This window comes from Micromonas pusilla, assembly GCF_000151265.4.
Source record: "Micromonas pusilla CCMP1545 genomic scaffold MICPUCscaffold_2, whole genome shotgun sequence".
In the NCBI taxonomy this organism is placed as follows: domain Eukaryota; kingdom Viridiplantae; phylum Chlorophyta; class Mamiellophyceae; order Mamiellales; family Mamiellaceae; genus Micromonas; species Micromonas pusilla.
Genome location: NW_003315883.1, coordinates 1162327 through 1187690, shown reverse-complemented (window position 1 = coordinate 1187690; position 25364 = coordinate 1162327). Strand labels below are relative to the sequence as shown.

Sequence of the window (25364 nt, the reverse complement as noted above, 5' to 3'; positions counted from 1 at the left end):
TACGAAAGTACCTTCGAAGGTACTTTCGAAAGTACGTATCTACATGGCCTTATCTTCGAAGGTAGCCTAGCTAAAGCGATACCTTCGCGGCTGCATCTCCGAAGTTACAACGCTGTACACAATGGCTAAGAAGGTATGGAAATACTTCCGGAAGTACAAGTATCTTCGAATGTACTTCTGGAAGTACAATACTGGTAGCCCTACTTACCTAGCTACCTTCGAAGGTACGAAGGTACGAAGGTACTTCCGGAGGTACCTTCGAAGGTACACGTACTGTACTTCCGGAAGTAACTTGGTGCGTGGCTAGCCGGCTCTACAGTAGCTATTATAGTAGTCTACTAGCTCTAGCTAGCTACGTCTATTGGCTAATCTAGCTAGATAGTCAGCTACGAAAGTACTTCCAAAGTACTTCCGAAGTACTTTCGTACGAGGGTAACGTGAACGCAGAGTACATGAAATACCATCATATCTAGCATAATCTACGGCGCAGTATGTACTTTCGTACTATGTAGACTAGTTTAACAACTACAGTACGTGTACTTCCGTACGAAGGTACGAAGGTATTTATTACGTAAGTACTTCCGTACTTTCGGAAGTACTTCCGTACTTTGAACGTATCTAGCTATTTACTTTCGTACTACAAAGGCACGAAGATATCTAGCTAGGCAGACTACCTTCGTAGCAACTTACCTTCGAAGGTACATTTGCAATACAATAACGTAAAACTTGTCTATCATATCAATTTATCTTGTACGTGTAGTGTACTTGTGCGCAAGTAACGGAAGTACCTTCGTACCTTTGTTCGTACCTTGCTTCGTTCTTGTACACGTGTACAGTGTACATACACGTACTCCCGGAAGTACTTCCGCATGTTATTTACAGGGCCCTACTGTACGTGTACAACGTTGTGTAAATGTAGATTTAATATATAACCAATAATCTATCCCTAGATTTATTGCAGGTCTACAAGACATCTGGAAGTGCGTATAAAGTACGAGAGCACTTCCGTACTACAGTAGGGCTGTTAGTGTAAGTATTACGTTGTACTTTCGTACTTTCGTACTTTTGAAGGTACCTCTCTACTTCCGTACGTGTATACACGTACAGCTGTACACGTATCGGATATTGTACATAAAATAATAATAATATGATAGCTAGACTGTGTACGAAGATCCGTACACGTACGTGTACACGTCGACAAACGGGCACCCGAGTGTGTAAGGCTTTCAACTCCATTTTACACAAAAACTGTAAACAACTTATTTTTGATAACAGTACAATAAAACGGTACTTTCGTACTTTCGAAAGTACAACGTTGTACTATCGTTGTACGCGCACGTGTACGTGTACTGTACACGTAGCTCTAGCTAGGAACGTGTATTCGCAAATCTAGATACGCTATCCAAATCTACACGTGCGCTACAACTAACGCTGTACGTGTACAGTACAAGTACGCGTAACATGGGAAATTGAACTTGGCGCACAAGTACGATGAGTAGACTAGTCTCTTAGTGTACACGTACGTGTACGTGGAGTGTGCACAGCTGCACGCGCAGGGCATTTTAGACATGGATAGTGTACGTGTAGTGTATAGTCTTAGACTAGCTCGGAGATATCGCACGGTTTACATAGCCCGACGAAAACAACTTTCGAAGAATAAAAGCTGGCCAAGCGTGTGCACCGAACAGGAGGTCATCTTCACACGCCAAGATTTATTATCCGATGTCCACGAACGCACTTTCCTCTTCTTTCTCTGGCGTTAGAGTCACCAGTGGAGAGTCGCTGAAAGGTTCGCGCGACCGCACCGTTCTCGTTGTCCAAGCCCGGCGAACCAAGGCGTCCGCCCCGTCCCGCTCCGCTGCTAAGGTGCGATACACATTCCTTTGGGAAAGTGGAATGACTGTCACGACTGGCACATGTCTGATGCCGTTGATAATCCCGCGGGATTCTCGCTGTTCATGAGATGATAGCCAGTCATAATACCGCCAGCCTTTGAAAAAAAAAATGAAATCTCTCCGAGGCAGACTAGACTTACTTGTTTTGTTTATTTTGTTTTGCACGCAGGTGGCTAAGTTCGGCTCTACTGCTCCTCCCGATCTTTATCCCGAATTCGGCGTTTATCCCGGCGGTGGAGAATCGCCAATTATTCCTTTCGACGACGACAAGAACGCTGAACGAGAGATCATTCATGGTCGTTGGGCCATGCTTGGCGTGACTGGAGCTTGGGCAGCAGAAAATGGTACTGGCATTCCGTGGTTTACTGCTGGTACTCTCTGCACACCGGATGATTGCACTGCGGTCGCAGACAAGTTTCCCGGAGCTGTCGCACCCCTTGCTCCTGAGGGCTCAGGGTATCCATCATTTTGGGCCGTACTTTCCATCGAAGTTTTCCTTGTTGGATCAGCTGAGTGCTACCGCACAGGTCTCTTTGAAAACCCTTTTCCTGAGCTCGAGCTGTCTGTCACCCCCGGTGGACGGTTTGACCCCTTGGGCTTTGCTGAGGCTGGTGACCTCGAAGAGCTCAAAGTTAAAGAGCTTAAACATTGCCGGCTCTCCATGTTCGCGTGGCTTGGCTGCATAGCACAAGCACTCGCCACACAGGAAGGACCGATTGCCAACTGGCAGGCACATGTGGCTGACCCTGTCCACGCCAACGTTCTCTCCAATGCGGCATCTGGTTTCGGATTCTATTGAAATATCCAAACTTCTATTTCAGATAGGATAGGATCTAAGAAACGACAGTGTTCACTAAAGAATGAAACAAAAGTGAGTCTCTTAATACAAAACCAGTGTTGCTCCACGTTGACAAAATAAACAATAAATAGGCAGAGTGATATAAAACAATACTGCGTATTCTGTGAACTAGCTTCCTCCCAAAAAGTCTTTCACTTTGCCTGCTGCATTTTGAAAGCCTTCAGCCATTTTTTGAGCTGGCAATCGAGTTTCGTCTTCTTCAGGAATCACAAACACCTTGTCAGCGGTTGGTTTGAACATACTCGAAGGATTACTCTTGTCCAGGACCATGAATCCGAATTCGAGCTCTTTCGCATTCTTAAGCATTGGCATTCGTCGACACATCTCCTCCAGTTGTTCAGTCTCCTTGTAAATAGCTTGACCAATATTAGTGGTCAGCGACTTCACGGCAAGCTCTCTAGAAAGGTCACTATCCAGGCCTTTTACGAGTGTGTTTGCGGTTGAACCACCTGTAACGACATTGAGGGGGTACCACGCTTTGAAACCCTTCTTCGATCTGACATATATGACAAATTGTTCGTTGTCCGGATCGATGGGGGGCAGATACTGTTCCCTGTGGCAAAGCAGTGGAGCAGTGGAGAACAAGATAAAATGTTTTATTGCAAGCACGGAGAAATGCGTGGAAAAAGTCACGAGTCCTTGAAAGTGTGCAACGACCTACATGCTGGGCTGCCCACCCGGACGACTAGACGACCCAGCCCGCCGCCCACCACCTTTGCCCTTCGCCTGGACATTGAGCATATTTCCAGCGTAGCGAGAGGTGGTCGTCACGCGAAAGCGCTTTCGGTCGGCAAGGTTGCGAGCTCCCGTGAAGAACGCTGCTGTCCGACTGAAAGACGCGGCCGATATTTGAGCAAACATCGCGGTTTCTTGAACAACCGGAACGCTGTTGAGTTCAATTAAGTCTCAAGAACTATAAGCACTGCACTGAAACTCGATAAGAGCAAATTTTATGTTTGTTTGAAACGAACTGCGTTCAAGGAACGCGTTGCGGTGTACTAAAAATATTGTACGAAAGTACGAAAGTACGAAAGTACGAAAGTACTTTCGTACTTTGTACTGTACAGTACGTTTACGTTGTACCTTCGTACGGAAGTACACTACACGTGTACAGTAGGGCTATTTTATGAAATACTTTCGTACAAGGGTTGAAGGTTGTTTTTTATGTCCACACTGTCGATAGTTGAGAAGGTAGTCCTCTACGTAATTCGAAAAAATCCACCTAAAAAACGTACTCGTGGAAAAAAACACGTACAAACGTGTACGCGCGAACACCCGCGCGCGAAACCTATCTCCTTCCTCGAATGAGATCTAAACGGATTTTCTTTTGCACCATCGCGTTCCGGGCTTCAACGCCGAACTTTCTACGCCGGGGACTTTGCGTTCATGCTCTCTGTCGCGAGAGGGGTACGCGAACGTCGCGAATCGCGATTTCGGGCAAGATCTGCGATTTCTTCGCGACGCGCGCGAAATTCGAAAAACCCCGGCGTAGCATTGTGCGCATGCCTTAGAACTGTAATCGTGCAAAGTTTCGCGCGCAGACGTGCATCGCGCGCGGAGGAGATAGGTTTCGCGCGTGGGTGTTCGCGCGTACACTTTTGCACGTGTTTTTCGTCACGAGTACGTTTTTTAGGTGGATTTTTTCGAATTACGTAGAGGACTACCTTAAACGTACGTGTACAGCTGTACACGTACAGTACACTTTTTGTTAGTGTACAGCTGTACACGTAAAAATCATATGTAGGTAATAGAATACACGTTTATCTACACGTACGCACGTAACGACGTTACTGCGTACGTATATTTTTTCCGTTCTTGAGTATCAATGAGTGTGTTGTTTTCCTGACTGAGACTAATAAGTTGTTTATATGAGTAAGTAAAAGTATATTTGCGGGTCGAGCGAAATTAGACCGTCGATTTTGAGTTAAAATTGTGCCGGCGAGTTGAGTCCGGGGCCTGAGTATTTACCGAGTATTTCACTGAGTACTCTCTTCACGTACACGTACACGTACCAGCTCACGTAGCCAGCAGGGGATAACTTTTTATGTAAATAAATAATGAGTAAGTAAGTTGTTATGTGTACGTGTACGCACACGTACGTGTACACGTACAGTAAAGTTTACTTAGTTTTTCGAAAGTACTTTCGTATTTATTTTTGCGGGTCGAGCGAAAATACCGTCGATTTTGAGTTAAAACTGCAGTACGTGTACTTCGAAATACTTATTTATTTACTTTTTTTTCCGGCAGTCATGTACGAAGGTATTTACTAATAGCGTCGAAATTTTAGTAGGCCCTAGTTGTACACTACAGTATTATGTATTAAAAAAATACCCCTGTCTACAACTACACGTACGTGTACAGTATTATTATTATAACAACCTAAGTTGTTACCAATGTCTAAAAAATAAAATAAATACGAAGGTAAATATTTAGTCTACAACGTGGTAGTTGTACGTGTACGTGTAGTTGTACACGTACACGTACTGTACACGTACAGTACGTGAAGTTTTTTACTGCCGGGAAAAAAGGTACAGTACGTGTACACGTAGTTGTACACGTGTAGTGTACACGTACGTGTAGCACTCGTGCACACGTAGCCCTGTCCTAAGTTCATGTTTGTAAATATTAAGATATGGAAGTACGAAAGTACAACATACTGTACGTTGTACGTGTACAACTACCTTCGTACACGTGTACACGTAAAAGTTGTTAGCCCTACACGAACACGTACAGTATTATAAACATACAGTAGCTAGCATATTTATACACTATTCTATGTGTACTCAAAAAAAGTCTTCGCCGTCGGCGAGTAAATACGTTGTACTGTACACGTACAGTACGTGTACAACTACAGTAACTAGTACTTTCAAAGTACTTTCGTACGAAAGTATTTCTTCAGTACGTGCACAACGTTGTACGCGTATGTAGCCCTTTTTGCACGTACACGTACACGTACTCGTAATTCATTTACTATTATCCATAGTCGTAAAAGATAAAACCCCTGGCTACGTAGTACGTGTACGTAGCTACGTACGGAAGTACGGTAGTACTTCAGAAGTACTTTCGTACTTTCGAAAGTACGAAAGTACTTTCGAAAGTACAACATAGTGTGTAGCTGTGTACTTCCGGAAGTATTATCCCTGCCTACGGCTACAACGTTGTACGAAGGTACGTGTACAGCTGTACACGTACGTAGAATAACGTCAACTATCCCGGCGATACTTCCGGAGTACACGTACTTTGTACGAAAGTACGAAAGTACTTCCGAAGTACACCGTTAGTTGTACTGTATGTAATTTACGTGTACAGCTTTGAAGTGTACAGTGTACAGCTGTGCACGCTCAACGCGTTATGTGCACCTTCGAAGATACATGTTCATGTCGTACACGTATAAATACACGTACTTCACGCAGTGCACGACACACGATAATTGGTGCGCAGCTGTACTCCTGTACAGCTGCACGTGTACACGTGGTGTACAACTGTAGTACTGTACGACTCGCGTGCTTGTGTAGGATACGCATGCAGTACACGAGTACACGTACACGTTTATTAAGGGTTTCATAAATCCTCGGTTCTGTCTGTACATTGTAGCTAGCATTGTACGCGAAGTAGGCCCTACTATGTACGAAAGTACTTTCGTACGAAGGTAGGCTGCAGGACCTGCAAAGCCCAGAGGTCAAAACGGAGCCTGCCAGACGTCTTGAGGTCGTGTAGTGCAACTGTGCATCAACCACCACCCGGACTCTTCACAGTTGTATCTGCTTGACGCGAAGGCGTCTATCGCAGTCACGATGACGCGCTCGGTCTCGCTTATCTGTGCACGCACCTGTTATGCATCGCCAGTTTCGCAAGCTTCTCTCTCGCGTCGAAACGCTCTTATTCGCCGCCGCAATCAGTGTCGCTTTTCCGTATACGCTTCCAAAGATTCTTCGGGGCCAAAAGTAGCCATCGCTGGTGTTACGGGTGCTGTCGGACAAGAATTTCTTCGGGTACGTACCAGACTAGCGTTAATTCTTATAAGATAGTTATTTTCGCAATTCTCCAAGTATACTCGTGTAACAGCATTTCTTCTTCAGGTGCTTACTGAGCGAAACTTTCCATACAGTCGCATGAAAATGCTCGCCTCTGCCAGGCACGTCCAGTTACTGTAAATTTCATGCACAGCTTGTATGCAATAATAACAGGAACGCATTTATGTTTAATTGCACTACTGAGTTCATACTTTCTCACAGATCTGCTGGTAAAGAAGTAGAGTTCGATGGGGAGATGTATAAAATTGAGGAGTTGAAAGAAGATTCTTTCGATGATATCGACATTGCACTGTTTTCTGCTGGTGGCTCAATCTCCAAAAAATTTGGTCCTATAGCTGCCAAGAAAGGATGTTTTGTCGTTGATAACTCTTCTGCTTTTCGCCTTACAGAAGGTGTGCCACTTATCATTCCTGAAGTCAATGCACTTTCAATGGCAGAGTACAAACTCGGCAAAATGCACGGCGGCATCATCTCGAATCCGAATTGCTCCACTATCATTGCACTCGTTGCAGTGACTCCTATTCATCGAGCCGTTGGAATCAAAAGAATGGTTGCCTCCACTTATCAAGCTGCCTCTGGAGCTGGTGCGCTTGCGATGGCTGAATTGGAACAGCAGACTCGTGATGTACTCAACGGTGATCCTGTCACTATGAAAATATTCAATTTGCAGTACGCCTTTAATCTTTTCTCGCACAATGCACCGATGACAGATAACGGATATAACGAAGAAGAAATGAAAATGGTGAACGAGACGAAAAAGATCTGGTCAACAGAAGATGTTGACATCGCTGCAACTTGCATTCGCGTTCCGGTTATGCGTGCACATGCAGAAAGTATCAATCTCACACTATGTTCAGATTTAGATGAAAAAGATGCAAAGGAAATTCTCAGATCATCAGCAGGAATTAAAATTATTGATGACAGAGCGAATAATTGTTTTCCAACACCACTCGATGCTTCAAATAGGGATGAAATCTACGTGGGCCGCATACGCCAAGACATTTCACAGCCTGGCAGGACGGGACTTGAGCTGTTTGTCTGTGGTGATCAAATCAAGAAAGGGGCTGCGCTAAATGCTGTGCAAATTGCAGAACTACTCTTATAATATACTCTATTTCCAAGTTGGCTTGTTCAATGTTGCTCAGTACAACATTCTTGACGCCTGTACACGCAATAACGTATCTGTATACAATTTCAAATTAGCCACGGTTAATTAAGTCTTCATAGACCGTTCCATACGCAACACGTGTGATAAAGCAAAATGCACGAGCCCAGGATGCAATGAACTCTACCAAAAAGTCGTGCAAAAAGTTACACTAGGGCTACACTGTACACGTATTCATACAAAAATTCAGAAAAAGTGATAGACTACGTTCTGGAGTACTTGTACACGCAGAACACTAGTACAACGTTTTAGGACCCTACGAAGGTACTCTATTAAACTGTACACCCGAAACAAGCGTGGACGGACGCGATGAATTTCGGAAAGAGCGCGCCGCTGGAGAAAAGCATGCATCAGAGACGAATGATTTGCTTTAAAGTCACCGTCGAAACATGTCAACATTTTTTATCTAAAAGTCCTATGCAGTGAAAGTACTATCATTCAACTACGAAGGTAGCTCGTACCTTGAGCTAAGACAGCGTATCCTGACCCAAACATGTGCATATACAATATGCCTATGAAAACACCAAGTACAGCACCTGCGAGGACCTGCAGAGGCGAGTGGCCAAGAACCTCTTTCAACTTCCGATCACTGATGGGTTGCCCATGAAACATATCATCGAGAATTTTATTCAGCACCTCGGCCTGCTTGCCTGCATGGCGACGGACACCGGCTGCATCATACATGACAATAAGACTGAAAGCCAGACTGAGAGGAAACAAAGCTGATCCTAGTCCATACTGGTATGCGATGGCAGTTGTTAAACCAACAACGAGAGCTGTATGTGAGGATGGCATTCCTCCCGAGTCAAACATGACGCGCCAGTCCCAAGCGTTCTCTCTGTAAAATGCGGTGAAATACTTCATCAATTGTGCAGTTAACCACGACCAAAACGCACACATGAAGATTAAGTTTCCACTAAGATCAGTCAAAGCAGAACCAACTGCGCCGACTGATATCACTGAATATAAGAGATCATTCTTGATGATCTCGCGAATTTTGTTCTCCTGACCACAGTGAACATTTAATATGTTTACGAAGCTAGACATCAACTTACCAGCGTGTATGAAATTCAGGACTGTTTGCTGTGTCACGATCAAAATATGTCTCGTGAAGAAAGAAGGTAGTGGTATGGCGAAGTTTGGGCCTCGATGTAAATGTCCACATTGAGAGCCACTGTTGTGCTCACATGAACAGTCGTTGACATAGTTAAAATTTTCGCGCATTTTCGAAGTATCAGGCAAGAAAGAGAGGGATTTTTGTTCGAAAGTGTGAACCATACTTCCAAAAAGTGACTTTCTTGCGGTCCGGCCGGGTTTCTGTTTCATCATACCGTCGTGATACGAGAGAGCAAAGTTCCCCCGTGCCCCGGACACTCGCACATCTCGCCGAAAGAGCGGTCTAGATGATCCAAAAGAAAGGGATGTAGTGACATACATTCGTGAAAAAAGAACCCGTTTGCAGTACTTTCCCTCGCCGCTCTACACGATATCCACGATTTTCTCAAGATAGAGGCATTCGTTCCCGGAAGTAATGTGATATTGTACTGTATGTTCACGAACTGTATGTATTTTACGTGTAGTACGTGTAGTAATACAGTATCTTCGAAGGTACGAAAGTATTTATGATAGCTAGCTAGATATTGTACTTGCGAAAGTACTTTCGTACGGTAGTACGAAAGTACTTTCGTACGAAAGTACGAAGTATCTATTTCCGGAAGTACTTTCGTACCTTCGAAGGTACTTTCTGAAAGTACCTTCGAAGGTACGAGCGTGATGTACACGTACTGTACAGGACAACATTGCTAACTTCGAAGGTAATAAATTCTACGAAAGTACCTTCGAAGGTAAGTTGTTACTTATCTTGCTACGTAGCTACTATGATAGCTAGTCTATCTATTTCCGAAGTATTGCGCTTTACGAAGGTATGTTGTACGAAGGTATGTTGTACGAAGGTACTGTACCGGAAGTACGGAAGAACACGCACGAGAGGATGAGCGCGCGGTGTGCTTTAACATCGCGCAGACGCCGTTTTTGGCTCTGTAACTGCACGGCATATTAGATGACATCACCCTCGAGGCGCATGGAACGACCGCGTTCGTGTCTGAATCGCACGAGCAAAGCATAGACTGGCGCGATCGTGTCGATTTGTAAAAGAGCATTTTTCTTCGCGGCTACAGCCTCGACCCGCGGAGTTCAACTGCCGACGCAAGCGATCGTGTTTTTTCTGCGCTGCGCGATATTTGAATAAGTGCGTATGTGTTCACGCGATATAATCACGAAGTTTTTTTACGTTCAGAACTGTTTCCATGAAGTTTCGACGTCGCGTACGCGAGCTCAGGAGACGGCAAATGTTTCGTAACGCCGAGTCTGTTTTGCAAACGACGGATCTGTGCGCCGTGACAGCCTGATTCAGCGCCCCAGGTGTATTAAACTCGCTGGAATGATCGCTTACGCTGTCTAGTCGATGTTCGCTTTGACGCTCCGGCCTCAACCGCGGCGCGCGCCTCTCTGACTGTCCTCGCGCGGCGCGGCAGTTAAGAGGGTGAGCTCATCAGTAGTTCATCCTCTTAAGACGTACTGTACGAAAGTACTACGCACTGACTATTTGCAGATACGCCATCCTCTTATATAGTCTCGTTCAGGGACGGAATTCCGTCCCTTTCCGGGCGAAAAACTGAGAATTTTCCCTATGGGCAATCAGTTGGAGTACGAGTAGTTTTCCGCTCCGTACTCATTTTTTGGTGATTTTCCGCCGATTTTCCGTCGAAAACGGCGGAAATTCGGCACTTGTGACCAATTGCCCATAGGGAAAATTCTCAGTTTTTTCGCCGGAAAGGGACGGAATTCCATCCCTGAACGGGACCTTGTATCTTAATATCCTCTCTAAGCTCATATCCTCTCGCTGATATCCACTACGAAGGTACGAAAGTACCTTCGAAGGTACGAAAGTACTTTCGAAAGTACGAAAGTACAACGTTGTACGTGTACTTTCAAGTACTTTCGAAAGTACTTTGTACGAAAGTACTTTCGAAAGTACTTTCGTACTTATTAAGTACTTTCGTACGAAAGTACGAAAGTACGAAAGTACTTTCGAAAGTACGTACAGTACCTTCGTACGAAGGTACTTTCGTACCTCCTTCGTAGCTACTACGTGTAGGCCCTAGTAGCTACACGTGCGTGTACACGTACGTGTACAGTACACGTACATTTGTTGTTGCTGGACGGGACATTTTCGAAACTTACCAGAGATTTTTCGGGAATACCTGACCATATGTACCGCGTAAACGACAGCGACATCGACAACCCTTAAATCGGAGGAAAAAGAATTAATGCCACTTTCTCAAGAAGAGATCAATGGTTGCAGAGAGGCTTTCAACAAGTTTGACAAAGATGGCAGTGGAACGGTATGTAGAGTACTTTCTTGTTTCCACGGCGATCTCACCCGTTCGTGAGTTGCGTTTTAAGTGTTTGACTAGTATTTGGCTAGTATTTGACAATGATCATCCTACCTCCAACAGATTGACGCATCAGAGCTCAAAGCAACTTTAAATGCTGTCGGGCAGAGCCCAAGTGACGAGGAGATATTCCAGATGATCTCACAGGTTGACGACGATAATAGTGGAGAAATAGAGTTCTCTGAATTCTTGAAAGTCATCGAGAACCAAAAAGTTTCCGCAGCTCAGGTAAGTGACGAAACTGACACTGTTGAGGCCTTTGTAGCACTAGGAGGAAACACAGACAAAAGTGGAGAAATATCCACTGAAAAGCTGCGAACAGTGGTGAAGGCGCGACCCTGAGCTCGTAAAAATTGTGGCGCACTACTCACATCCATCCATCCAGCCAGTACCCGATTCTTTTTGTTTCTTGTAGCAATCTAAAGTTAGGATATGAGGACCGCTCTTAAATAAATATTTCACGATCTTTTCAGGAATTTGGTCTTACCATAGACCTTGATAGGCTGATACGAGAGATTGACACTGATGGTTCGGGTAAAGTTGACTACGAGGAGTTCAAGGCAATGATGGCATGACCGAATCGGAATAGGCATATCTTAGCGTTAGTGTCATATCTTGCTATCTGAAGTAAAAGCACTTTATGGCCGTGACTTGAACCGAGGATCTGGTTAACAGCTTCCTCGTCAGCCAACTCGTGGAGACTTCTTGAGTGAAGTAGTTGTGTAGTTTTTTTCTCTATACTTCCTTTCCTCAGGTAGTCTCGTTTCGCCCCTGTAAGCAGGCGTTTTTTTTTTTTCGGACTGGAACATAAATCTTAGACCGTCGTTTTGAGTCACATTCTCCATTTCGTTGATCGGCTTCTTGTTGCTTTCAAAAGTTCACCGAGCCGCTTTCAAATTCTCATCGATCAATTTATCGATCATAGAAATTAACATCGGAAAATATGACGAAAAATGGCGGTAAAAGACTTTCATCCCGGTCTGAATAAAGCACCCGGCGCACCGGGACAAGACAAAACTTGTCAGGAAGTATTTTTTCAAGTCATCCATGTGCGTGCACCTAGTGCACAAACCTATTGTCGGAGTTTTTTTATCAAAAGTCACAGGGAATTATTATCACAACGCACTAAACTCATTTTGATATCCACTATTGAGAGTTGCACAGTTGCGCAGTCCTTCCTCTCAGGGGATTCTACACGTGTCGGTCTTTGCATATATAACAGAAAAACTATTAGTGATCTCATCAGTCGTTCCCACACAGAATTGCACTCCTTGTCACTTGTTCGCGGTGCCAGTCACATCCATGGCTGCACCTGCTGCTAAGCGCTCCTCCCTTCGCGCTATTTTTCTCTCGCGGGTTGCTTTGTTTTTAGTGCGACGTGCCTCAAACTGGTCTGCGATTGATTTCTCGCGGGCCTTCTCAGCTTTCGTCTTATGAATAGCTTCCATTAGCACGCGTTTATTCTTGAATACGTTTCCTTTGCATTTCAAGTACATTTCATGGTATGTGTGCTTGTCAATCTTCTTTGCCTCGCGGTACCTGAGAAGAGGGAGCAAAGCAATTCAAATAAATAAGTCAAGGTCTTAAAACAACGAAAACAGGCTTGAGGACACTGTGAAAAGAAAAAACGAAAAATCTTACTTCTTTAACAGACGGCGGAGGACTCGATGTCGGCGAAGCCAGAGAACCTTGGTTGGCAGACGTGCCTCACGAGTGCCCCGGCGCTTTCCTGCAAAAACAGTTCAGTCTCACTCCATAAAGAGATTCTAATCCGCATGAAGAATCCATGTGCCTTGCTTGGGATTTCTCAGAACATACCATAACCAGTGTGACGTCCGAGTCTTTTCGCAGCAAGGCCCCGAAGTGTGCGAGCACGGGAGTGGATCTGGGTGAATAACATTAGAGGTGAATCAGGGAAAAAGTTTGAGATGGTCCTGATAGCGCAATTCAAAGGTCAGAGTTGCGCACCTTTTCAGGCTTTCTGATAAGAAATCCATCTTTGACAAGCTTGCGGATGTTTTGACGAGAGTTCGCCATCGATATCTCGCTTATCTGGAATGAAAGAAACAGAAATCAAAACCCTAAGTTTTAAATTCCGGAAGACAAGGAGCAGCGTCTTGAAAAGTGGCACATGTCCCATTTTGTGACGTGTCCCTCGGGGAATGTGTATTCAAAGATGATCGATGCGGGATTACTAGCAAACTACTACGGGACTTCTATTACCTCGTTAGGATCCATCCAGATCTTTCGAGTCCCGCATTTAAGGACGGAGGCTGCTAGTCGTTTTTGCAGCTTTAATGAGACCATTTTTCAAATAGTATCGAGCAAGTTAAGGGGGTCTCGAAAATATTTCAGATGCGCGTTCGTCAGGGAGATGCGTTTAAGCGCGTGAATGCTCGTGGCACTATCTGAACAAATGTTCGGGGACAAAACAGAACAATTGCAGCTTCGAAGGACAGTACAGAGCTACAGAATGTACACGTACGGAAGTGCTTCCGAAGGTAACGATACGGTTGTACAGCTGTACGTGTACACGTATGTACCTGTAGTTGTACCTTCGAAGGTACCTTGTAAGAAACTTCCGTATGAAGATATCATAATATTTTATTTTTATCCTATGTTATTGTACACGTACGTGTACACCAGGTGATACTTACTAAAATTTCGACACTGAGTAAATACTGTAGTTTACTGTACATGTACAGTACGTGAACACGTACATGACTGCCGGCAAAAAAAGTAAATAAATAAGTACTTTCGTACCTTCGAAGGTATTTCAAAGTACTGCAGTTTTAACTCACAATCGACGGTCTAATTTCGCTCGACCCGCAAAAGTCTTCCTTCGAAAAACTAAGTAAACTATTTAAGTTGTTACACGTACACGTACAACTACAACGTTGTACAACTACTGAATAACAACTTATGATACTTTTAAAAGTTATTAACCCCCGGTGTACGTGTACAACGTTGTACCTTCGTACACTACAACTACTGTTCAATAAAGTACGAAAGTACTTTCGTACTTTCGTATCAATTATACTGTACTTTCGTACAATGCTACATAGTACATACTGTATCATATCATAGCTACATACAGTACGGAGCTACGGACACAGTACAACGTTGTACACGACTACACGTAGGGCTATCTAGCTAGTAGCTACAGTAGCCCAACCTAGCTAGCTAGCTAGTAGACTCTAGACTCTATTAATAAGCAAGCTTCCGGAAGTACCTTCGTACCTATTTTCGTACTACCTATCTAGCTAGGGTTACGTGAGTGTTTATGTGTACTACATGGTGCATGGCTACATGCTGTATAGAGTACTTTCGTACTTCCGTACTATGGAAGTACTTCCGGAAGTACAATGCTAAGTACGAAAGTACGAAAGTACATAGCTACATACAGTAGATTATTCGTACGGAAGTACGAAAGTACTTCGGGAAGTACGAAGGTGGACTCTCTATCAGTCTATCTGTGTGGCCTACATCCGAAGTATAAACGCGTGTACGTGTAGTTGTAGCCCTATCAGTTCGTATGAAGCTAGGCTATGTACCGGTATGTACTATGTAGTATGTACTTTCGTACTACCTTCGTATGTACTTTCGTACGAAAGTACTTTGTAGTTTGTACTTTCGTACGAAGGTAGCTAGCATTGTACTTTAAAGTACATTCGTAGATAATAGCATAATATCATACCTTCATAGACATTATTGTACGCGTACCAGATTGAACCTTCGTGGCACTGTCTTAGTTGTAGTCTACCTTCGTACGTACAATGACGTTTATCCGGAAGTACTGTTGTAGCAGTGTTGTATCTTATAGCAGTAGTCTTTTACAGTAGTCAGCTAGTCATACATACACGCTCACGTGCGTGTACAACTCGTGTACATAGATAGATAAGTTGTTTTTTACGAGGGCTAGCTAGCTAGGAAAGGCTACTGTATACAGTAAGTTGTTCAACTTATCAAAAGTTTTATCTGCATCGAATACAACATTTGTATCTATCTAGCTAGATATCTACGTTCACTACTCGAGAACCCTGTACGTAGTATCGTATCTACGTCTGCAGCCAACAGTGACCCACTCGCATAGTTTGTTTCATCTAGTGATAGACATACCCGTCTACGGCGAAGATAGCTGGACTAGCGAGCTAGCCTAGCTACTAGATAGATAGCTGAGTTTTAGAGCAGTTTTAGTGTATCTAATACTAAGTTGTTATCTAGCTATGCCCATTGCATATTTTTGTACTTTCGAAAGTACTTTCGTACGAAGGTATTTAATAAGTTATTAGGGATAGTGTATCTTCGTTCGTGCGAAGGTAAACTTATGACTACACGAGTACTAAGGTTAACGCGTTAGCCCTTGTTTGCTTGCGAGCTACGTGAACAATGTTGTAGAGAGTAGAGAGCGTTGTAGGACTACTGTAGGGCCACGTGTACTGTAGGCGGAAGTCTTCCGGAAATATTTATGATGGCCCTACTTTTATACGTGCGTGTGGAGATATCTTCGTACGAAGGTATCTATCTTCATACAATATGACATCGATCGAACGAAGGTACAGTAGAGAATATCCGATATTATCGGAACATGAGAAGAACATTTACGTGCACAGTACGTGTACAGCTGTACACGTACTGTACTGCAGGGCTATAAATCGTATCCGACATATGGAAGACTTTCGACTTTTCCGTACTTCGACGAGAGGGAGACGAACGGCAAACGATGTGCCGCGCTTCTTCTCGTAAATTCTCCAACCACACCTGTTAATCGTTCATCTTCGCTTTGCTCATCGCTCATTTGGTCACCATATACGAATTCACGAAGGAAGGAAGGGTGTCCAGCCCACAACCACAGCTCTTCCCCCTCGTAACACCGCGAAATAAGCAGTCAAGCGTATGTCTTCGGTTTCCGCCGTTACGATAAAATCTCCATGCACTCTGCGCTCATTGTATTCGTCACCAGGCGACGTTAGATTTGAGCTTTCTCAGACAAGTCCCCAGTTACTTTCAACTAAACAGATCAGTTTCTGTGAGCCCGAACGATCGAGCGGGATAAGACCGCACGTACACAAGCGGAAGACTTCCGATGTTAAGCTGACCAAGTCACATATGATTTCAAGATTTACTACGAACGTAAACCTATGCACCTCACTGCGCATGAACCTAGATCGCGTGTGCGCGATCGGAAGATCATCAAACGCGAACGGCAGTAGGGTCGCGGAGTATCGTAAGAGCCCAACTCACTGCACCGGAACAGCGTTGGTCATCAGAGAAGAGGAACCTAAGTTCAGAACACCTAACTGTTCCTGCTCTGCCGCAGCCATCTGCTCTTCCCGGTGCAATTGTACGATGAGAGGTACGACGAGAAGGAGGAAGGACGTGCCGAAGACCCACGCAGCCTTGCCCGTGTGCCAGATCAGTTTCTTACCGACACGTGCGCTGTCGCCCAAGGAGGACATTTGAGAGTTGCAGGTCGCGTCCGGAGCGGGAGTTATTTCCATGCGCTTTGTACACGCAAAATATGAAGAATGAGTAGAAGGACGATCACTGAAGTTTGAACTTTTAGTGAAGTCACGATCGTGACGGCGTCGCGAACCGGGTAGCCCTATGCGTCGAGTAAAACAACGCAGGGACTGGAAGGCTTTCCTCTTTTCGAATTCCGTACGTGTACGTGTACAACGGTACGTGCACTGTAGGTGAGTTGTAGGTGAAGGTGCAGTGTACGAAAGTACGAAGGTACTTTCGTACGAAGGTATCATACTTTCGTACCTACCTTCGAAGGTACCTTCTATACGTACTATACTGTATGTGTGTATAAACGCGGTGTAGTCTTTAGCTATTTTATAATAGTCATTGTTTATAGAGATCATATAAGCAAGGAAGGTCCGTAAGAACGAAGCTACACTGTGCATGGCTACAGTAGAATACTTCCGGAAGTACCTTCGAACCTTTTACAAGATACGTACTGTAGGCTTATAAATAGTACGAAAGTACCTTCGTACGAAGGTACACGACTACAACGCGCACGTTTTATACAACGTGACAGTCGTGCACTTACTTCCGGAAGTACGTCGTTGTACAGCTAGCCCTAAATAATAATAAGCTATCTAGCTAGTATCTACGAAAGTACCTTCGAAGGTAGATAGCTATCTACCTTCGTAGCTAGCTAGCATATTCTAGCTACCTGTAGGTACACGTGTAGCTAGGGATAAATAAATTCGGAAGTACTGTACACGTGTAGTGTACAGCTGTAGCCCTACACTGTACGAAGGTACAACTGTACAGTACCTGTACGAAGGTTCGGATACCTTCGAAGGTATGTAACTATGTACCTTCGAAGGTACCGAAGGTAGCTAGCTAGATAGACTACAGTATTGTACTTCCGGAAGTATAAACTTATCTTCATTCGAAGAATGCAATCAATTAGCCCTAGTTGTACTATTGCCCTAGCACTGCCCTAGCTAGCTGCTAGCCCTAGCTACGTGTAGGGTACATAAGTGATAGAATACCTTCGTACCTTCGTACATAGCTACATACGGAAGTACGGAAGTACGTGTACCTTCGAAGGTACCGAAAGTACTTCCGGAAGTACTGTACTGTAGATACAGTAGTCTACAGACAACGTCGCGTTTATACGTTAACTTCGTTCGTAGCTACCTTCGATGGTATCGCGCGTGCATAGCTCGGTCACTTGTCACATTTTGATCTTTACTGCTCAGACGTCTGTTTCAACTTCAGTTCAACAGGATTTACGTCGAGCGAGTCCTGCCGTTCCTTCATGCTGAAGTATAAAAATCGTTTATCTTTTCCTTGAGCTAGTTGCGCATTTTGTTCAGAAATGGATAATGCTAGAGGAGACGTGCCGCGTGAGTGGTATAGAGATGAAGGGCACGTTGGATATGACGTCGACGGTCGCAAAATAGTCAAACAAAAATGGGACGACTCGATAGAGCACTTGATTCGTTTAACTGACGATTTAAGCTACTGGAGGAACGTTTTCGATGAGAAAGGGGGAAAAGAGCTTGTTGTTTCTAAATCGCAGGAAAGTGTGCTAGCGCATTTTTTCATGAATTGTTTGAATATGTACTGTTTATTGAGAGGAAGTTGCCTGTGATTGCAGCTTGAACTTTTCCGTAGACTCCGCACGAGCATCATACCGGTGATGGATATTCACAGCGACGAGGTACAGCCCCCAATCACGAACAAAAATAATATAAAGGTTAAACAGTTTGCCTATATATTCCGGTTGTCTCTGGTGTTTCTCAGGTTCGCCTGGAAATCGGATCAAGTGATCACTTTCAAACCATTCAAGTGCCCAAACGGCGTTTCATTCCATCGAAATGGTGTGTTCTTATGTCTTAGTTCATGGCCTCGCAAATGATAAGGTTATTATACTTCAGGGAAGCTAAGCTTGTTCTTCGAATCATGCGCGGTCTTCGCCGAAAAGCTTCCATACAACTTTTAGAAAATGTATGCAACTTTATTTTCCTTTTTTTTTATTTTGATACACATGAAACGTTTTATCTTGTACATATGCATCACACAGTCTCCTGCTGATAACCAAAAATTAATATGGATTGAGGAGCAGAATCGGACAAGTGAAAGAAATGACGGTGAGTTGCAATTACTTATCTAACTTGTTTATTTTCTTTTCGAACCGGACATGTTTCCTGACTTTTGATGTTATGCCGAATGGTGATTTACTTGGCAGGGAGAGCATGTTTGCCTGCACCGAAAGTGAAATTACCAACAAACATAGACTCCTACAATCCCCCACCCGAATATGATTGTGCTGAGGTTGTGAAGAGCATAGGTCACTCGGTTGTGCAAAAGATTGATTTGGGTTCTCAAGTTGCATTGCGGGCGGTGGGCTTAGTTCTTTTACAGTTTCAATAGTCTGTCGCAGCGCAAGTTGTAAAACGTTTTCTTTGTTCGATCAGGTTCCTTCATATTCTGATTTTGTTACTGAACGGTATGCTCTATTCTAAGTTCTTGTCTTCAGCACTGCACAAGTTTATGCGCACCTCACCAGTACGCACCTGTGCCGTAGGTTTCAAAGATGTCTGGACTTATATCTATGCCCACGGGTATTGCGGACCCGTCTAAACTTTCAACAGAGTGATATTCTACCCTCTTTACCGACCACGAAGGTGCAATATATACACTTGAATCTGGGTCGTAGATTGCACATTGAACACGGTAGTATAGGAGCTGAAACCATTTCCAAGTCTCCAAAGTTTGACTTTTTTCGGACATTCAGTAAGGATTCTAGTATAATGTTATGTGCACTCGATTTGGTCTTTGGTATCAGGCTTCCGCCTACTTGATATTCTGATTTTTTCTTGAACTCTATATCTTGGACAAAGTCCTCTCGGTTGCTGTACATATTTCTGGGTTAGTGCTTGGTCCTATTATCTTGATTCAATGCCTTCTCAATTTATCTAATGATTACAGGCAATGGTTGATATCTGGATCAGCTGACAGCATTTTACGGATGTGGGAGGTACCGCTGATACACGAATACTAGAACCCCGAGCGCAGGGTGAACCATTTTTTTTCAGGTTTCTACAGGTAGGTGCATCAGATCGTGGCAGTTAGCTGAGTCTGCATCTTGTGTGGCGTGGTAGGGATCGTTTTTGTGATATTTTTGAAGCACGAGGACTATATAAAAATACTTTTAGGTCTTCCCATGATGGAAAGAACATCGTTTCTGTCTGCGTTGGATGCTCTTTGGTTTTGCTGAACACCCAAAAAGGTACCTCCATTTCAGTACATGAAAAGCAGCAAATGTTCCTAACTTGTTGGATTATGACAGAATGTAGCAGAGACAATATGATACTCAATGTATTTACATTCTACTTCATATACTTTAAAAGTTATTATTTTTTTGTCTTCCCAGGAACGTGTTAGTAATGATATGCCTTCCTGGGAAGAACGGTTTGTCAGAAGAAAGTTGTGCAGTCCACAAAAGGTTATATTTTTTATCGACAGAAAAAATGATATTGTATTTGTTCATCATATCGCACCAGTGGAGAGGGTGCGTGCACTGGATTTATTTATATATTTATTTCAAACATCTTTAACCTACTTTTTTTCCGGATAGGTATCATGGCATCATAAAGGGTATAAAAGAAAGGCACTCGCTTTACACATAATTAACTGATTAAATGTTCCGACAACAGCGACTATTTTGCAACTTTGGTTCCGAAGGGAAACAATATCTTGGTGCACAGTTTATCGAGGTCAGGCTCCGCTACTATATATACTTTATAACCTGAATTTATTTCTTGTCAACGCAGGAGGACGACTCGGCCTGTTTTCCAGCAGCAAAAGTGTGCCAAGAATTATTCTTCAATACTGCACTCTAGTTTATATTCAAACTGAACTAGCTCTCTCTTAATGCAGTGTGCCCATACAGAGAGCTGTCTTCCACGTGTCACGACCTTGGTTGATCGTCAGTACTCGTTCAAAAGTGTACCTTTACGACTTACACCGACAGTTTCTTGTGAAAAAGATGTCCAGTGGCAGCTCAATTAGCTGCATCGCTACACACTTCGGTGGCAAGTAATAGTAGTAAGAAATGTACTATTGTATGGTGACACTTTTTCGGCAGGTGATAACATAATAGTCGGTTGTAGTAATGGGAGGCTTGCTTGGTAAGTGTTCTACTCGAGGGACTAAACGCAGGTTCTCTGTTTGACGGTTTTTCTTGCAGGTTTGATATGGACTTCTCTGATACACCATACCGAGTTCTTGCTTCACATCATAGTACGGTCAAGGTGACATTTATTTACACTACACTTTGTAACTTGTATTTTCTTTCTACAAACTTATTTCTTCCGCGGTTGGTTTCCAGAGCGTCGCCTTTCATAGAAGATATCCGCTCTTTGCCTCAGTTTCTGATGATACTACGGCTCAAATATTTTACGGACTTGTATATTCTGAAATCGAAAAAAATGCATTAATTGTCCCAGTAAAAGTTCTTAGATCTCACGCTCTGAAGGATTGTGAGGGAATTTTGGACTGTGACTTTCACCCTGCACAACCATGGCTGTTTACTGCCGGAGCAGACTGCACTATCGTGTGTTTCTGTGATGGCGTGTGAAAATGGTTTGTATCTCGGCTTTCTATTCTTTTTAGAATGTATCTTCGAGGCTACAGTAAGTTCGTTTCTTACCATGATTTCACGTTGACTTCGTGCACCATCTCTTTATGGTGTATGGATAGCTTGTTAATTCATGTAGAAATGAACTGCAGTACGATTTACGAGATGTAGACTGAAAGTGCATATATCATGAATATGAACAACAGGGAATCGTCAAAATGTTCTTCAGGGACTAGCTAGATAAACTAGCTCTGCACAGGTGGCACCGCAAGGCTGCTTATACTGTATATCTGTCCTTTGCTCGGCGCTCCAATCGGATAGCATCATCGTGCACCATGTAACCAATCTTCTCGGTTTCAGGCATACCGAGAATTGTCTTGAAGTGCCGTCCGATGGCCATTTGATCAGCTTCGTTCGAAGCTGTCTTCGTCCACAGAGCAATTCTGTGCTGCTTCTGCCGCACGCTTACAACTGCTCCACAGATTTCACTTGGCTCGCAGAACTGCTCGCCGATGGTAGCTAGCAGCAAATTCAGCCAGCAGTCGTCGAGCATGGAGGGTTCTTTGCTCTTTGGAAATAAAAAAGTCCACTTACCCCCCTTCGCACACTTACTGTCTTCCCACTTCGGCTCAATTCCTTCTTTGAAGAGGTGAAAATCGGTACCCATAATTAAACGGCTTGGAGCCAGAATGTTATTGTACAGACACCAAAAGTCTTCAACAGTATTGAACGTGTATACGCTACGGAGAGTTTGACCCCAAGTTGCCTGTTTCTGCCTCCTGCGTGAATACGGTGAGATGTCCATGAGCTAAGAGATGCACCAGGGACCAAATAACACGCAAACTTACCCGTTCGGATTATCGAACCAAAGGGTCCAAGTATGCTCGAGCGGGTGCTTATTGATGAAGTCAGGGTCGGGAGAAGTATCTGGGTCAGTCATTGCGACAAAGTCTTTAATAGCGCGGACGTTGCGCGGGGGTATGTTGTGCGTTGATAGTGGTCTGAGGCTCGGCGGCTGAACTACGTAGTCTAGCTATCGGATATCTTCGAAGGTATTTATACTTTCGAAAGTAGTACGAAAGTACGAAAGTACGAAAGTACTTTCGTACGTACGAAAGTACTTCCGGAAGTAGCCCTACCTGCCTAGCTACCTAGCTAGCTAGACTACTTTTACATATTAGACTACGTTCAAATCTATCTTCGTACTACTTAATATGATAGACTATCTCAGATAGCTAAAAAGATAGTGTTATTGTACGTGTACTGTACACGTACACGTAGTCATCGTAGAAAAAGAGCCGATCATTAACCGGGTGACCACCTTCTGGTCTGCGTAGAGTACAACGCTGTACTGAGCTACTGACGTCTCTTCAGCAAGTACAACCCGTTCTGCTGGCTCGTCGTTTCTTATTTATGTGCTGCTTCGACTCGACACCTCGATTCCGTATTTTCTTCGTCGTGCTCGAAGGACGATCGTGTACGGATGGGTGTTCTTCGTAATTCGCCCAGTACTTGGGCAAACTACTGTAAATCCAAGACTTACCAGCGCAGTGCCTTGAACCACCGATAACTGATGTACTCCCTGCTGCAGCAGGCACAAAATAGCCCCCGCATATCTGCCCTTAAAATAGGTCTGCGTGTTCTTGGTGGGTCCTGTGCCTTTCGCGCTTTTCTGCTTGCTATCGCCGATTTGTCGAGCATTGCCTGCGAAAACTTCTTCCACCGAAGCGAAGTCAGTGTGACCGCTGCGAAGCGTCGCATCATCGATTTGCTAGCTGCGATCACATCAAATTTGCACATCTCTATGGAAAGACTGCATTTAGGAGACTGGAGGGATGTTGATCCCGAGTGGAGAGAACTGCACATGTTCTCTTCCCTGCTTTTCGTATCAGTAGAATCGAAAATGAAATACAATATTTCACCATTCATAGCACAAGCAGCAGGAGTTCTTTTGCCACATGTGAGAAGAAAAATCGTTTCAAAGTCCTTAGATGTTGCTGGTTTACTGGGCAGTAATCATGATCATGATAATTTGAATGAAAATATCGATTCTTTTATCTCTGACCTTCGCCAAGGTGAAATACACTCACGTGGACACGAACCTTTTCAGAAAGTGTTTTTCTACGGCACTTCCTGTCGGCTATCTTCTTCTTGCACTGCAGATGTGAAAAACAGAGAATGCTTAGTTTCATTGCACAGTTCTAAGCGTACATGGTATATTGGGGAGGATAAATTTGGCAGTCTCCAATCTTTGCTTCCTCCGGGCTCGCTTTCGAACACTACAAACTTGCTTTGTGGTCAGGTGCACCACCTATGCAGAAACCCTTCTCTTCTTGATTTTTTTCGCTCGTACATGCCCAAGTGCACTGAAAATGCCGGAGCTCCAGTTTTAATCTCTGGAGCTGTGTCTCACTGGCCAGCGCTATGTCGCTGGCGAAACTCTGATTATCTCACAGCTATGGCAGGTTTGCGAACAGTGCCTGTTGAGTTGGGAATGCACTATCTTCATGCGAATTGGACACAGAAGCTCATGTCACTGTCGTCTTATTTAGATAGGTACATCCGACCTTTGCAACCACAAGATGCTGTAAAAAGCAATACATTTGACAGTATTGTTGTGAATGGCTCACAACCTAAGCTTAGATTCCCACATGTGCATCAGGACAAGTCCTTAAAATACAGTTACAGCGCGATCCGCCCAGGCAGTTGCACAGGGTATCTTGCACAGCACCCTCTTTTTAATCAAGTCCCAACACTTCTGAATGATTTAGATCTTCCTGACTACTGCTCCTTAACGCATCGGTGGAATACATCTGAAGAAGGTATCAAATCAATCAATGCGTGGCTTGGACCTGCAGGTACTGTGAGTCCACTTCACAAGGATCCATACCATAATTTGCTTTCTCAGGTTGTTGGGCTAAAATACATCCGAATGTATGCTCCTGAAAGAGCACAAACTCTGTATCTTCACCCGGACTACAAGCTACGAAACTCCAGCTTTGTTGACATGCAATCAGGAGCAGCTAATCTGACAGTGAAGTTTCCTAGTTTTGTTTCAACACCTTTTGTCGACTGTGTATTGGAACCTGGTGACATGATATATATTCCAGCTAATTGGTATCACTCTGTACACTCTCTGTCAAGTTCGTTCTCAGTATCGATCTGGTGGCACTGACTAGAACAGTGCGAAATGCCTCGTTTCGACTTGATGATGTTCCATTTGTACTCTGTTGGATTCAGTATACAGTAGCACTTTCGAAGAGAGTCTGCGGTCAAAAAGTGTTGAACCATAATTTTCACCGATCAAAGAAATTGAGCCTAGGGCCCAGGCTTCAAATGTTGAAATTTTCAGGGATAAGTGGTTGTCTCTGGTACAGGATTTTGGTCACGGTCTGGACAGTGTCTGGACTAAAGTACCTTCGTACACAGCTACACAGTTTATTACACGTGTAGTTGTACAGTACGTGTACAGTATCTAACTATCTACCTTCGTACGAAGGTATCTTCGAAGATACTAAGAATACTTTCGTACGAAGACAACTTACTTTCGTACGAAGATAAAAGTACACGTACGTGTGTACGTGTACACGTACACGTACAACGTTCAATCAACTATCTTCGGTATTCCATCTTCATAGCACTCTACACGTACTGTACGTGTACAGTACACGTACATACTACAACGCGTTTATTGTACGAAGGTATGATAGACTACTTACTGTACAGTATCTTTGATAGTCTCGTTCAGGGACGGAATTCCGTCCCTTACCGGTGCCTGAACGGGACCTATCTGAGACTACAACCCGCGGACTTCGCTCATCGCGCGTCCCCACGCGCTTCCGACTTCCGAC

The 25364-nt window shown here is 44.0% G+C and overlaps 11 protein-coding genes and 1 pseudogene across 12 annotated transcripts in view; 6 read left to right on the top strand and 6 right to left on the bottom strand.

The window, feature by feature from the left end:
* Positions 1-121: 121 nt before the first annotated feature.
* MICPUCDRAFT_55420 (uncharacterized protein) lies at positions 122-307 on the top strand (the record flags this gene model as incomplete). Its single annotated transcript, XM_003056381.1, has 1 exon — positions 122-307. One exon carries the CDS (start codon positions 122-124, stop codon positions 305-307), a length of 186 nt encoding a protein of 61 aa, XP_003056427.1.
* A 1359-nt stretch (positions 308-1666) lies between these two features.
* LHCP1 (prasinophyte specific chlorophyll a/b-binding protein, chloroplast precursor) lies at positions 1667-2862 on the top strand. The gene is made up of 2 exons (XM_003056380.1): positions 1667-1866; positions 2065-2862. Exons 1-2 carry the CDS (start codon positions 1723-1725, stop codon positions 2692-2694), a joined length of 774 nt encoding a protein of 257 aa, XP_003056426.1. The 5' UTR covers positions 1667-1722; the 3' UTR covers positions 2695-2862.
* On the bottom strand, positions 2863-3615 carry CUP93 (uncharacterized protein; the record flags this gene model as incomplete). Its single annotated transcript, XM_003055990.1, has 2 exons — positions 2863-3307; positions 3416-3615. 2 exons carry the CDS (start codon positions 3613-3615, stop codon positions 2863-2865), a joined length of 645 nt encoding a protein of 214 aa, XP_003056036.1.
* A 2358-nt stretch (positions 3616-5973) lies between these two features.
* Positions 5974-7734, bottom strand: MBB1 (annotated as a pseudogene; the record flags this gene model as incomplete). Its single annotated transcript has 1 exon — positions 5974-7734. A coding segment is annotated over one exon (1761 nt), but the record flags the coding sequence as incomplete, so codon positions are not given.
* MICPUCDRAFT_31546 (uncharacterized protein) lies at positions 6437-8476 on the top strand. Its single transcript, XM_003056379.1, has 3 exons — positions 6437-6746; positions 6834-6889; positions 6990-8476. The coding sequence occupies exons 1-3, from the start codon at positions 6549-6551 to the stop codon at positions 7891-7893; spliced, it is 1158 nt and encodes a 385-aa protein (XP_003056425.1). The 5' UTR covers positions 6437-6548; the 3' UTR covers positions 7894-8476.
* MICPUCDRAFT_8364 (uncharacterized protein) lies at positions 8473-8907 on the bottom strand (the record flags this gene model as incomplete). The annotated part of the gene is made up of 1 exon (XM_003055989.1): positions 8473-8907. A coding segment is annotated over one exon (435 nt), but the record flags the coding sequence as incomplete, so codon positions are not given.
* A 2346-nt stretch (positions 8908-11253) lies between these two features.
* On the top strand, positions 11254-12521 carry ODA-LC5 (flagellar outer dynein arm light chain 5). Its single transcript, XM_003056378.1, has 3 exons — positions 11254-11357; positions 11472-11738; positions 11882-12521. Exons 1-3 carry the CDS (start codon positions 11283-11285, stop codon positions 11981-11983), a joined length of 444 nt encoding a protein of 147 aa, XP_003056424.1. The 5' UTR covers positions 11254-11282; the 3' UTR covers positions 11984-12521.
* RPL19 (60S ribosomal protein L19 protein) lies at positions 12490-13869 on the bottom strand. The gene is made up of 5 exons (XM_003055988.1): positions 13632-13869; positions 13377-13460; positions 13227-13293; positions 13050-13137; positions 12490-12947 (listed from the first exon to the last, which is right to left on the bottom strand). The coding sequence occupies exons 1-5, from the start codon at positions 13713-13715 to the stop codon at positions 12683-12685; spliced, it is 588 nt and encodes a 195-aa protein (XP_003056034.1). The 5' UTR covers positions 13716-13869; the 3' UTR covers positions 12490-12682.
* A 2249-nt stretch (positions 13870-16118) lies between these two features.
* On the bottom strand, positions 16119-17320 carry MICPUCDRAFT_55413 (uncharacterized protein; the record flags this gene model as incomplete). The annotated part of the gene is made up of 1 exon (XM_003055987.1): positions 16119-17320. The coding sequence occupies one exon, from the start codon at positions 17318-17320 to the stop codon at positions 16649-16651; it is 672 nt and encodes a 223-aa protein (XP_003056033.1). The 3' UTR covers positions 16119-16648.
* A 758-nt stretch (positions 17321-18078) lies between these two features.
* Positions 18079-21728, top strand: MICPUCDRAFT_55412 (uncharacterized protein). The gene is made up of 19 exons (XM_003056377.1): positions 18079-18456; positions 18529-18591; positions 18675-18751; positions 18809-18878; positions 18955-19021; positions 19120-19274; positions 19349-19380; positions 19441-19667; positions 19775-19911; positions 19970-20031; positions 20090-20252; positions 20308-20445; positions 20512-20531; positions 20591-20650; positions 20708-20740; positions 20814-20965; positions 21022-21064; positions 21124-21187; positions 21265-21728. Exons 1-19 carry the CDS (start codon positions 18247-18249, stop codon positions 21511-21513), a joined length of 2022 nt encoding a protein of 673 aa, XP_003056423.1. The 5' UTR covers positions 18079-18246; the 3' UTR covers positions 21514-21728.
* MICPUCDRAFT_31535 (uncharacterized protein) lies at positions 21684-22708 on the bottom strand. Its single transcript, XM_003055986.1, has 2 exons — positions 22362-22708; positions 21684-22292 (listed from the first exon to the last, which is right to left on the bottom strand). The coding sequence occupies exons 1-2, from the start codon at positions 22451-22453 to the stop codon at positions 21791-21793; spliced, it is 594 nt and encodes a 197-aa protein (XP_003056032.1). The 5' UTR covers positions 22454-22708; the 3' UTR covers positions 21684-21790.
* A 1-nt stretch (position 22709) lies between these two features.
* Positions 22710-25364, top strand: part of MICPUCDRAFT_64527 (uncharacterized protein) — a 2904-nt gene continuing 249 nt past the window's right edge. The window contains exon 1 of the mRNA XM_003056376.1: positions 22710-25214. Within this exon, the coding sequence (XP_003056422.1) occupies positions 23087-24688 (1602 nt within the window). The 5' untranslated portion in view covers positions 22710-23086 and the 3' untranslated portion in view covers positions 24689-25214. The remainder of the gene's footprint in view (positions 25215-25364) is intronic.

Coding starts and splice junctions, on each gene's coding strand:
- MICPUCDRAFT_55412 (XM_003056377.1), top strand. CDS start 18,247: ATGGATAATGCTAGAGGAGACGTGCCGCGTGAGTGGTATAGAGATGAA. Junction 19,275..19,348: donor CTCAAGTTGCATTGCGGGCG/GTGGGCTTAGTT, acceptor TTGTTCGATCAG/GTTCCTTCATATTCTGATTT. Junction 21,065..21,123: donor AGTAATGGGAGGCTTGCTTG/GTAAGTGTTCTA, acceptor TTTTTCTTGCAG/GTTTGATATGGACTTCTCTG.
- RPL19 (XM_003055988.1), bottom strand. CDS start 13,715: ATGGTCTCATTAAAGCTGCAAAAACGACTAGCAGCCTCCGTCCTTAAA. Junction 13,461..13,631: donor TCTGGATGGATCCTAACGAG/GTAATAGAAGTC, acceptor CTTTCATTCCAG/ATAAGCGAGATATCGATGGC. Junction 12,948..13,049: donor CTCCGCCGTCTGTTAAAGAA/GTAAGATTTTTC, acceptor CCCTCTTCTCAG/GTACCGCGAGGCAAAGAAGA.
- LHCP1 (XM_003056380.1), top strand. CDS start 1,723: ATGTCCACGAACGCACTTTCCTCTTCTTTCTCTGGCGTTAGAGTCACC. Junction 1,867..2,064: donor CGTCCCGCTCCGCTGCTAAG/GTGCGATACACA, acceptor TTTTGCACGCAG/GTGGCTAAGTTCGGCTCTAC.
- MICPUCDRAFT_31546 (XM_003056379.1), top strand. CDS start 6,549: ATGACGCGCTCGGTCTCGCTTATCTGTGCACGCACCTGTTATGCATCG. Junction 6,747..6,833: donor TCGGACAAGAATTTCTTCGG/GTACGTACCAGA, acceptor TTTCTTCTTCAG/GTGCTTACTGAGCGAAACTT. Junction 6,890..6,989: donor AAAATGCTCGCCTCTGCCAG/GCACGTCCAGTT, acceptor ACTTTCTCACAG/ATCTGCTGGTAAAGAAGTAG.
- MICPUCDRAFT_31535 (XM_003055986.1), bottom strand. CDS start 22,453: ATGACTGACCCAGATACTTCTCCCGACCCTGACTTCATCAATAAGCAC. Junction 22,293..22,361: donor TGGTTCGATAATCCGAACGG/GTAAGTTTGCGT, acceptor GTATTCACGCAG/GAGGCAGAAACAGGCAACTT.
- ODA-LC5 (XM_003056378.1), top strand. CDS start 11,283: ATGCCACTTTCTCAAGAAGAGATCAATGGTTGCAGAGAGGCTTTCAAC. Junction 11,358..11,471: donor ACAAAGATGGCAGTGGAACG/GTATGTAGAGTA, acceptor TACCTCCAACAG/ATTGACGCATCAGAGCTCAA. Junction 11,739..11,881: donor AGCTGCGAACAGTGGTGAAG/GCGCGACCCTGA, acceptor CGATCTTTTCAG/GAATTTGGTCTTACCATAGA.